At 38.6% G+C, this 12,848-nt stretch overlaps 1 protein-coding gene across 6 annotated transcripts in view; it reads left to right on the top strand.

The window, feature by feature from the left end:
• The window catches only part of LOC126278688 (mitogen-activated protein kinase kinase kinase 15), a 281,737-nt gene that overhangs the window by 124,553 nt on the left and 144,336 nt on the right, over positions 1-12,848 (top strand). For all 6 annotated transcript variants that reach the window (XM_049978983.1, XM_049978969.1, XM_049978952.1 and 3 more), the window contains one exon: positions 7,482-7,641. In XM_049978983.1, the coding sequence (XP_049834940.1) occupies positions 7,482-7,641 (160 nt within the window). The remainder of the gene's footprint in view (positions 1-7,481; positions 7,642-12,848) is intronic.

Below are 12,848 nucleotides of genomic sequence, written 5' to 3'. Positions count from 1 at the left end.
AAGAAGCTTTTGAAATGTGGTGCTACAGAAGAATGCTCAAGATAAGATGGGTAAGGCATGTAACTTATGAGGAAGTAGCGAATAGAATTGGGGAGCAAGGAAATTTGTGGCACAACATGATTAGATGGACGGATTGATTGATGGAACATATTCTGAGACACCAAGGGATCAAAAATGTAATATTGGAGGGAAGTATGGGGGGGGGGGGGGGGGTAAAAATCATAGACGGAGACCAGGAGGTGAATACAGTACGCAGATTTGAAAGGATGTAAGTTGCAGTACTTATCTGTGATATTAAGAGGCTTGCACAGGATAGATTAAGATGGAGAGCTGCATCAAACCAGTCTTCAGACTGAAGACAGTAACAACAACAACAACAACAACAACAACAACAAAAACAAAAACAACCACCTCATATATATATATATATATATATATATATATATATATATATATATATATATATATATATATATATATGTAACACTTCCATTTTGATTGTATTCCACTCCTCTTTTACTGAACTGCTTGCAACTGCTTCAGAAAATTTGCATTTCATCTCAGTCTGCCCTGTATTTTAAATATCCCATTTTATTGTTTACTACAATTCATAGAATGTTAAACTTGTTCATCCTCTTATTGATAAACCTCTCCTGAAGAAATCCTTCCTGGAGAGCCAAAGGGGGTTAGTTTACTTCCAAAATTCTTTGCTAAGAAAATAGCCATTGTATTACTTTTATAAGACCGTATGCCCCACAGCTACTGTTTGTGTCTATCATGCTATGGCTTCTATTGCCTTCTGCTTGCTTTCATCATTGATCACTGCTAATTCTTTTGCATTTGGAATCAATTTCCCACCTTCTTTTGGCAAGGCTGTTGATAGAATGAGAATGACTCCTTTTAGTGGAACTCTTTGGCACCATAGCTTATGATTTTTTCATTCAAAATCAAAAGAGTGTTTGGGACTGAACTATAGATCCAGTATCTTTATGCTGATGGTATAAGATGGTAATCTAACGTGTGATTATTTCTGTCTTCGTGTGTTGCACAATGTGTTTCAGTCCCTGTGGGTCCATCATAAGGATAATTTGCTTCTTACATTCTTTCCTTGTTTCTGAATGAGATAATTTAATATGTAGAGGAGGTTACAGGAGAGAGAGAGAGAGAGAGAGAGAGAGAGAGAGAGTGAGTGTCAAAAATCATAGCTTTGTTATGCTACATGCTATTTCAGAAAGCTCCTCTCATAGCTTATGAATGCATTCACATTAAATTACTTAAAAACATCTGCCAGAAGGAGGAAGGAGAGGAAGGCCAGTGCTAACATGGGAAAAATACATAAGGGAAGCCACGGAAGATTGGAACAAAAGAGGCCTGTGGAGATAAAAAATGGCTAACTCCTAAGGGGAAACACTGAAGGCGAAGAATAAGATAAAGTCTGCCATTGCACAGCACATACCTGGCACTAAACACATTATTAAATCTTCGTTGATCCATTATGGATCGTAGGACGACGGCTGGCATGAACTTCTTGATGCAATAATTTACCATCAGCCGTATGTATTGTAGAAATTTTTTTTATTTTATGAACTTCTATGTGCTACCAGTTTCGGCATTACATTGATCATATTCAGCCCCCACTCGTCATAGTTGTAAAATCGCTATACACGGAAGGAGCCATATAACTGGATCTGTGAATCAAATCGTCCTGCAACAGCTCTTGGTGGCCAGGCGATACAGACTCTGTGTCGCCTGGCCACCAAGAGCTGTTGCAGCTGTGGCTCCTTCAGTCTATAATGATTTTATGATTATGACGAGTGGGACCTGAAGGTGGCATCAATGTAATGCCGAAACTGGTAGCACACAGAAGTTCATAAAATAAAATAAATTTCTACAATACATACGGCTATTGGTAAATTATTGCATTAAGAAACACATTATTAGTCATACAATACAATCTGATAGTACTACAATATTATGAAAAGGATAAATTGCTACTCCCCCTATAGTGGAGACATTGAGTTGCAGACAGCCTCAACAAAAATACTGCTATACATTTAGGCTTTCAGCCATGCAGCATTCTTCCAAAGTAGAAAACACACACACACACACACACACACACACACAGGACGACCGCTGTGTCTGGCCACTGAGGCCAGACTCGGCGGTCGTGTGTGTGTTTTGGGGGTGCATACACACGGTTTCAACTTTAGGAGATTGCCTTTTGGCCAAAAGCTTAAATGTATAGCATTCTTTTTGCTGTGCCTGTCTGCAACCCAATGTTTCCAGTATGCAGTGAGTAGCAATATGTCCTTTTCATGATATTGTTGTTATACCATCCTGGATTTTCCATTGTTTGAATTTGACTGTACTATGTATTCAGCCTAAGTCAAGGATCTAGATGTGGTAGAGCAAATAGAAGTAAATGCCCATAAAAAAAGACTGAAATCTAAGCATATTTAGCATGTAGATTTTGCAAGTCAGAGTTATTTTAGTCATTTTAAATTTTATTGTAACTTAAAAGTGTAAGGACATTTGTTTTATATCTACAAAGAAACATATATACCATAACGGAAATGTGTTTTTGTAATGTCAAGGAATATTCCTCATAGTTTACATTTTAAATTTCTTACATGTGCTCACTGTTCCCGTTTTTTTGCTCCCAAGAGTTCCGACATTTAAGATGTAGTAATCACATAAAAGGAACACACATTTCAATGGCATTTTACCCAAGAGCAAGAGAACTGGTAAACAAGTAAGTTACATCAGATGATGAACCCATAGGGTTGTACAGAGTGGTGCACATAAAACCGGCCTGAACCAGAATGCGATTGCTTGTGAGTAGCATTACTAGCTTGTCAGTTTCTATGCCACCTTTGAAAGGTACTTCAATTATGTAACCATTACGGCACCTCACCTGAACCTGTCGATAACAGTAATATTCTACTGTTTTTCTGTAGAAGTAGTTAACATATTTCTGAGACAACATTCAGATTTGATTTCATTAATGTAGAGGTACTTTGATACATTGATATGTTTATGTTGCATTGATATTATTCTTAAGTGTATTCTTTCTTTTGTCACTATGATTTTGACGTACTTGTAACTCTGATTTTTGGGCGCGTAAGCTATTATTACTAGTTAGTTACAGTCAGACCTTGAAAAACTAGGGTCTTGGACATCATGTTGGAAAGACGTATAACATAGTCGGCTTATAAAATGTGAACTTTAACAGTGACTATGAGGAAGATGTTTTCAAGTATGTTTTGTATTGTGAAGTGATGTTTTGTGTGTTACGTGATATTGCAATAAAAGCAATAAAAAGGAAGTGTAATTTAAATTCAGAGTGCAGATTTTTTTTTACATCACTATTGTGCTAACTTTGAAAGGTTTAATCTCCAAGAATGGTTTGTGAAGCGCATGTACAAAACTTTTAAATATAGCAGAATAAAACATATGCCTCTTTGCATCCGAGCTTGGAATCATCACCACCTAGATTTTCGATGATTGAGCCGTGATTTTACAACGAGATCAGCGTGGGAAACACGAAAATATGAGTGCCTAATTTATTCATTATTACATGAAATGACTTTATTAACTTGCTTTAATGACACCTTCCACATAATAACTTTGTTGTTGCCCGAAAATGCAGTATTTAGCAGCGTGAGCAACACCACAATCATTAAATTTTGACCTTTGTTGTGGTAGGGTTGTTAGGCCTTCCAACAGCAGTAGTGTGTGAGTAGTTCATACGGAAAGTAGTTGTTATAAACCGTGTACTTCATTGTCATGCCTTACTTCATTGAAGAATGTTTGTCCATTGTTGAAGAATATGTGCGGTCTGACTCCATTAAAGTTGTTCGTGACACTTTTCATGAAAAGTTTCCTGAAAGTAATATTCCTCCAAAATCAACGATTCAGGATCTAGTGAGAAAGTGGTGTTCGACAGGCAGTGTTGTTAATTCAAAGAGAGATAAGGCACCGACTGTATGTACACCTGAAGTTGTGGCAAACATGATGGCACACATTGAAAGAAGTCCCTGCGAGTCAACACAACAATTATCACAGCGATGTGGAATATCTCGCAGGTAATGTCAAAGCATACTTCATAACTTAAAAATGAAACCTTACTGTGCTAATGTTGTTCAGAAAATAAAAGAAGCGGACACATTACTGTAATTGGTTGCTAGAAAATGTCGCTGGGGTACATATTGATCTGTTCCTCCTTTTTCCGACAGATGAAGCTTGGTTTCATCAGTCGGGTTACATTAATTCACGAAACACAAGACACTGGGCTACAGAGAATCCCCAAGGCATACTGCAAAAGCCGTTACATGATTTAAAACTTTGTGTATGGCGTGCTGTATCTGGTAATAGAATTATCAGGCCATTGTTCTTCAACAAAACTATCAACACACATTTACTTGCAACTCTACAATGAATTTTCGGCTCTGTTAACACCAAACAAAAAATGTTGTGCGTATTTCCAGCAAGATGGGGTAACTTCTCATATTTCGGATTTGTCCTTAGCTCGTATACATACTGATTTTACAGAAGATGGGACCACTAGTAAGGGCTTGCGGTCACTCTGCTCTCCCGACTTTTCACCATGTGACTTTTTCCTCTGGGGAGTTCTACCGCAACAATCCCAGAACACTTGACACATTAAAAACAACATATATGAAGAAATTTTGAACGTTCCTCAAAGAGTACTGAAAAGCGTTTTCCTTAACATGCTTTGACATGCACAACTTTGCTTGGATGTTGGCAGAGAACATTTTGAACATAGACTTTAAATTCCTTTCTGAAATATGCTTATTAAACTAATAAAAGTAAATCTATTACTTAACTGTTAATTACATAGTTAATAATGAAACTGTGCAATAAAAATGTAAGAAAGCTGTGATGTAAGTTGATTTTCTTGATTCATATTCCTTTCAGTGCAGTGGCTGGTTTTGTGTGTGCTACTCTGCGTAACACAAATGGACACAAACATTTGAGACTGGAGATGTTGTTTACCATACTTCTTGTGTATTTGTTACAATCGGGTCCACCCTTACGAATTATAGACCAAATTAATCAACTAAATTGATTATGAGGCAGTAATCTCAACAACCATTGACTGATCCCTCTGAAAGAACTTTAGCAGAAACCATTGGAACAAGCTACCGTTTTAAACATAACGGGAAACACTAATAATTCAGCCAGAGATAAGGGATCACATGAATAGACTTTAGGGAATACTTCATTTACCTAATTTCATACTTAGCAAAGGTTCGTTCCGTGTACTTATCTAAATGTGAACAGATTTATTGGCTTTGCATGTGTTAATATGGTGTAATACCTAGTTTATCTTACAGATGACTTTTGTTGCTTTTTTGTATTAACTGTTGGGATGATAAGATTTGCAAACAGGCACAATCAAAAGACACTTACACGTAAGCTTTTGGCCACAGCCTTTGTCAGAGAAAGAGAAGCACACACCATTAATTCATACAAGCAAGCACACCTCTCACACATGGCTGGCAACTCCGTCACTTCGGGCTAGAATGCAACTATCTCATGGGATGGTAGCAGCAGTCTGAATGGTACAGGGAATGGGAGGTGATAAGACAGAGGGGGTGGAAATTGTTTCGTGGAGGGTGTGGGGAGAGTATGTTACCATAGGTTGATGCTGGGATAATTACAAGAGTGGAGAATGTTTTGTAATGATAATTCCCATCTGCGCAGTTCAGAAAAACTGGTGGTGGAGGTGAGGATTCCATATGGCTCAGGTAGTGAAGCAGCCACTGAAATCAAGGATGTTATGTTCAGCTGCATGATGTGCCACAGAATGGTCTACTTTGATTTCGGCCACAGTTTGTCGGTGGCCATTCATCATGGTAGGCAGCTGGTTGATTGTCGTACCAGTATAAAAAGCTGGAATGGGAAGTCCTGTCATAGGTTTATCCTAACCCAGCAGGGGCTGGGTCACCTGTGAAGGCAGCCATTCATTTACCAGCTTTACTGCAAGCATTGCACATTCTTGATTTCGCTGGCTGCTTTTGGAGTTATTTTTGACACATTCTCAGCTCCTATAATTTATTCGGACTCAACCTCCAGTAACATACTGTCCCCACACCCTTCACCCAGCAGTTTCCACCCCCTCTGTCCTATCACCTCCTGTCCAACCCTGTCTCCTACATTCTCTGTTTGCCACTATCAGCCAATGCACCTGCCTATCTTACCCTGCTCCTCCTCCTCTTTTTCATTCTGTTTTCCTCACCTCCTTGCCTCACAACCTCTTGATGCTGCGCCCGTTGGCATTCTAGTCCCTGCACATTCAGCCAGACAGTGCTCTTCTCTGCCCTCACCCAACACTGTTATTTCTTCCTTTTCCCCTTCGACGCCCCCCCCCCCCCCCCCCCCGCCCCTCCCCCGATTGCTGCTACCACCCCACATGATAGTTGCATTTTGGCCTGGCTGCTGGAGTTGGTGTTCAAGTGTGTGTGAGTTGTACTTGCTAATGTGAATAGATGATGTGTGCTTCTCTTTTTCCAATGAAGGCTGTGGCTGAAAACTTATGTGTAAGTGTCTTTTAATTGTGCCTGTTTGCAACTTTGTTATCTTTGCAGCAAGTAGCAATCTCTCTTTTCCTACATTATTGATTTTACTTCCTGGAGTTCCCATTGTTTGATGACAAGATTTGTTACATTGAAACATGTAATATGACTTTAAAAGCATTTCGATATTCCTAATTATGAAATACTATTTCTACTTTTCCTGGTGTAGAAATATTGAGGTTATTTACAAAACCTTCACTTTATCAGTTTTTGAGTATTGTGACATAGTAAGGGATGCCAGTCAAGCTTGATGGGAGTCATAGGAACGACACAGAAAGAGCAGTGTTTTGTGTCACTGGTTTGTTACATGAGTACGAGAGAGTCCAAAAAATGCTCAATAAATTGCAGTTGGAGGATACATAAGAAATTTTGTGACTCATATAATGCCCCCTTCACTCACAATTCTGAGCTCTTGTGTTCCAGTACGAGTCGAAAATCTTCTTTCAGCGTACATCTTTTGTTGTGACCACAACAATAAAATTTGAGAAAATTGAGTTTATGTACAACGGAATCACAATATTCCTTCTTGCATACTATTGAGAGTGGAGAGTGAAAAGGGGAAAGGAGGGAGGGTGACTATCCTGGTATGTTATGTACCCTTTACCGCACACTGTATGATGATTTGAATAGTAGGAATGTGGATATAGCAGTATTTTGATTAACATATCACTGTGTCCTAATTTATAAGGCTGAAGTGCATGTCTAATGAAAATGCATGTTTCTCTGCCAGTGGAATGCTTGTTTTACTTTCACATAATCTTGGAAATTTCTTTAAAAAAATCTGCATTATCTGTATGTTGTTAAATATGATGACAATTTTTCTTTCCATTTAATGCAGTACTGATACAGAGATGAATTTAATACTTGTTACCCATCTTACAGGCACGTTAAATCTACGATAGGAAACATCTCTCTCATAGACAGGTTCAGAAAGAAAAATGAAGATGCAGAAATTTCTCCTGAGGAACAAGTATTTGGATTTTGGATGGAATACTTTGTGGAATCAACGAAAACAGAAGTGGGAGATAGCATAAGATTTCCTGTAAGTAATAATGTTATCAGTGGCCATACTGATTTGGCATTTATTAATGTTACTGAGATTTTTTCTGCTTCCAGATATGGTGTAACTTCATCTGCTTTTTGTGTGTAGCTCATCATTAAAGTCAAGCAATGGAAAGTTCTGGATAGAACAACAACAATATGAAACAGATAGATTCGTACTCACCATATAGAGGAAGCACTGAGTTGCAGAAAGACAAAATGGGAAAGAGAACTAAAATATTAAAGCTCACAGACGAAGTCATTCTGGAGTGGAATACACACACACATTGACACAAGCACAACTCGCACGCAAGTGCCCACTGTCTCAGGGTGCCAGAACCTGACTGTTAAACAATATTTCATAATTAAAGAGGAATTTGTTACCATTTAATACAAATTTATCAGAAATGCTTTCCTTACTGTTGACAGTCTGCATTTTATATCCTGGTTTAATTCGACTACTTTCCATCACCTGTTCTTTCAAGTTCTTTGCTCATTCTGACAGGATTATGTTTTCATCGGTGAACCTCAAAATTTTATTTCTTCTCCCTGAGTAACTATCTAATTCAAAGCTGATAAACATGCTGTAATCAACAGCATTCAAGAACTGCAGATGAAGATAGCATAGTGGAAGAACTTAATAAAATGGGAAAGTCAGAAAGTAATCTCATTCTGGCCTCCTTTATTTAAGACCTTAAAAAGATGGAAAGAATCTCTGAACAATTACCCTAATACAGCCACTCCATGAGAAAGAGAACAAAAGTAATGTTAATAATTACAGAGGAATTTCCCAACTTCTGTTTCCGCACAAAATACAATACAAAGTGCTTCAGACCAAGGTAGAAGAAAGATTGGATCATCATCTGGGCAAGTACCAAATTCGGTTCTAGGAAGGGGTGATCACGTCCTTAAGACTTTCAGCTTTAAGAAAATCCTTAAGATGTTGGGCTGAAACAAATATGTAGCTGTTTTTGTTAACTTTAAGAAACTCTGTAACACTGTAAATAGAGAGGCAGTGTTTGAAGTTCTGGAAGGGTACGAATTGGATATAAAAACTAGGTATTATCACCAAGCAATGCTTACAAACACCAAACTAAAGGCTAACTTCATGAGAGATCATGGATTCCTTCGAGATCAAGACTGGGATGAGACCAAGATGAACTGTCACTAGTTCTATTCAATTGTGTCTAGGAAAAGGTGATGAGTAAATGGAAAAAAAATGAATCCTAGATGCATAAGCATTTCACCTTCTAAGATGCTGTATGTAGATGATGTATTTGCTTGTGACTTGGAAAAGAGCAAAGGAAAGAACAGAAGAGCTCTAAAGAACAGGCAAAATGACAGGGCAACAAACCTCTCGCTGTAAGACTGGATTTATGACCAACTTTAAAAATGCTCTTAAAACTTTCCATAGTGATGAGTGAAAATTAAAAACAAAGAATTCAATTGAGTGGATTGGAGAAGATTATGATTAAAGATAATGCAAGAAAAATGAAGACCACTTTTCAGCTAACTTAAAATACCTATATAACAAGAAACTGCTCTTGCATGAGTCTAAATTAAAAACAGTTGATGTAATTCATAAACAAGAGTGCTTATGTGCTGCAGAAACAATGGAGATAATCAAAAAGGTAGACCTGGAGAACAGTTAAAAAAGTAAAGAGGGAGATACACCAAAAATTCATTGGTGTGGTTAGAAGTGTCTTACAAAACCTGTATCAGAAGACAGGACGATTTATGGCATTGTTAAAAGAAGAAGAATACTATAGTTTTATAGAAATTTATTACGAATGGGTGAAAACATATTTTATATGCTTATATACAGTTAACTGACAGTACGGTTGAATTAAGTGTCTGATATCTTGTTACAGTTACTTAATATTTGTGTGGTGATTTTTTTTAGTGTAATTTAGGGGCAGCGCGCGCGCACACACACACACACACACACACACACACACACACACACACACACACACACACACACACACTGATTTCCTGACGTTGTTGATTGCCTTTTTTTATGTTACTCTATTTTCTCTCCTACCCTACCACTAGGGATCAAATGTCACCATTGTATTCGCTGATCAGGTTACAATCCCAAATGACTTTGAGTGCTACATTAATATTGGCCATTTTGTATTGTTTTCCATGTCATCACCTTCCCAAACCCACCCACGCATTGGACTTAGGCAAGATTTCACCCCTTGGTGCTTCCAGATAGTAAGTTGTATGTGCATCAAGTTTGGCTGAATGTTCCATGCATATTTTACTATGAGGGTTTATACATTACCCATTTCCCACCCCCACTACCACTCCAACACTCACCTGTATCAGTTAGTTATCGTCATGATTGTCACCATTCAGTTTAACAACCCTCAATACTATGGATCTGACACATGTATGTGAGTCATTTTCAACTTTTTTTTTTGCTGTCACCCAACTGCACCACTAGCAGTGGTTAGGCACTTAGTCTCCCCCCTCCCCCCTTCTTCACCCTACCTAATTTTTACCCTATATATTATTCCAGATTGTAGGTAGGTCATATTTGTACCAAATTTTGCTAAAAAGTTATATTTTTCGTGTGACCCTTTCTTACAGCCACTCTCATCCCTTGGGGCTAAATGACTTTGAGACTCGCCAATTAGCACAGCAACTCTGAAAACTACATGTCTGACAGTAGTGTAGTTTGTTTTGTGGCACATAATTGTTGGTCAGTGCTTACCTTCAGGGGGCAAATATTTAGCACTGCTGCAACATGCATAAAAAAGTATTTGACACTAACCTAGCTTAACTATATTAGTCTTTGTCTCCCCTTGTACTACCATCATCTGGGTTCCTCTCATCCTCCGGTCTGAGTGACCTGCCCTTCCTTTCTTTTTAACTTTCCCCAATCTGTTCCTGTCTCCTTCCTCAGGAAGGAGCTAGTAATTACCTATCGGCAGCATTAAATATTTTTCCTTGTGAAGATATGTAGAGGTCAGTAATTCTTACACCTAGTTGTGTAGATTTCTTGAGTGAATTTTTTGGATAATAATCGCATACGCACCAATATTGACTGAAAATGCTACAGCCATTATACATTTATGCTTACATGTCACAATTTTCCCACTCCCTACTCACCATTATGTATAGAGATGCTAGTGGTGTCTTACGCTATCGTAACTGTCTCAAATATTAAGTAATTTGTATACCAAGTTTAATTGAAATTACTCCATGCACTTCAGAGCTATGTGCTTGAATTATCTAACCTATGAGTTTGCAGTCGTACACTAAAGTAGTAACAACTTTTTCTTTCTTTTCATTTTGGAGAAAACCTTAGTCATTGCCTGCAGTTTCAAGCTGTTTGTATTAAGTGTGCTCTTGATTCTCTAATTTTTCCTCACTTCCTGCTTTCACAGTACACATTTTTGTCTATGAATATTAATGCTGTGCTTGACTGTTTGACCAAGTGATCTCTCCTGCTATAGTCATGTGAATATGTGGCTTGTGTCTCTGATGTCACAATTTTTTGGAGAGCTCATACTGTTGGTTTGGGTGCAGTGCACTGAGGTATGTGGTTTGTTGGAACTTTCAGGGGAACTTTTGTTTCTTCATGTTGCGTGCATTATTCTCAGTGAGTTGTCTAAGTCTTTTGTTCACTAGTGTTGTCTTGTCAGGTCACTATTACTAACTTTCATGTCACATCATTATATTTGCTGTTTGTAGATAAGAATGCCTCATAATCAAAATATCCACGGGTGTACTGCCGGTCTACAGTGTCAAACAGGCACAATATTTCGGCAATCATACATATTTCCATCATCAAGTGAACTGACGGACTGAGCTCCTGTGAATGTGCCGGCACGGAAATCCGTACGCTATGGCTGCCCAGAGGAAACTGGGTTCGGTTGCGGCGGCGGCCGATTTAAATACCCTCTGCCCGTGGCGCGCCCCTTCCGCCGTTCGTGCCCCGCGCCACGGTCGCGCGGTGGAACAGATTGCGATAGCGTCTGAGATTATGTCGGTGTGATGGCTCTGTCCGCCGTGGTCGTCACAACTATACTCTTGATTAATTAAGAATAAATCAAGCAAAGGTATAGTTGTGACGACCACGGCGGACAGAGCCATCACGACGACGTCATCTCAGACACCATTGCAATCTGTTCCACTGCACGACCATGGTGCGAGGCACGGATGACGGAAGGAGCACGCCACGGGCAGAGTGTATTTAAATCAGCCACCGCCGCGACCGAACCCAGTTCCCTCTGATCTCCGTGCCGGCACGTTCACAGGAGCTCAGTCCATCAGTTCACCTGATGATGGCGACATGTATGATCGCCGAAATATTGTGCCTGTTGGACACTGTAGACAGACAGTACACCCGTGGATATTTTGATTATAAAATACGCTGGGAGAAACTCAAGAATCACAAGAATGGCTCATATTTTGGAGCTGAAATTTATTCTTTACTTTAATCAAACATGTTTCATATAATTATTTTTGGATTCTTCTGTGATCTATAAAAAAAACACAAAAATAAATTTCAGTTGGAAAAGATGGGTAATAGTTATACTTTTCTACAAGAAAAACAATGTGAAATAGCAACTGAGGAATATTGACTGTAAGCATGAACAATATCACTTTTCTTTATAATTCTTTACGCCTATAGTGTACCTCTTCTCTATGATTTTCTTCACATGAGTGTGCAGTGTGATTTCAATACACTCTTTTATATTTTGCCACCTAAGGGTATATTTCCTGCTATGTGTGCTCTTTTCTTTACTCAGTTTTGTTCAGTAGACCAACCATCACCTGATCAGCAACAATGTATTTCAGTATTTCATCTAATGTTGAGACATTACAAACTGTGTAACATAATTCACATATCATACGCTTGTACTGGTGTTAAAAGAGTTAATAAAGATTTGGCTCTCATTGGCTGTGTTTGAGGTGCTCTAGCATCTGTTTTAGAAGGCCAGATATCTTCTTAAAAAGAAATTTATCAGTCCCACATTACAAGACAGCATCTGTGCTATTTTGGCCTCTTTTGGCCAAGAAAATATTGGTAACCTGCCTTCAAGTGTAACAACTCGTCTAAAGCTAAGCAGTAGCATCCTTTGCTGTCAGAGCTACTGTGTGTGGTGGCAGCTCTCCTTAATTTAAAGTGCAATGACAGCATTTTTATCTCTTAACCAGACAGGGTTTCTCAAGTTTTTGGAGTGATCCTGA

Source organism: Schistocerca gregaria, chromosome 1 (genome assembly GCF_023897955.1).
Source record: "Schistocerca gregaria isolate iqSchGreg1 chromosome 1, iqSchGreg1.2, whole genome shotgun sequence".
In the NCBI taxonomy this organism is placed as follows: Eukaryota; Metazoa; Arthropoda; class Insecta; order Orthoptera; family Acrididae; genus Schistocerca; species Schistocerca gregaria.
The sequence above is the reverse complement of the archived record's forward strand: the minus strand, read 5'-3'. Positions and strand labels throughout refer to the sequence as shown.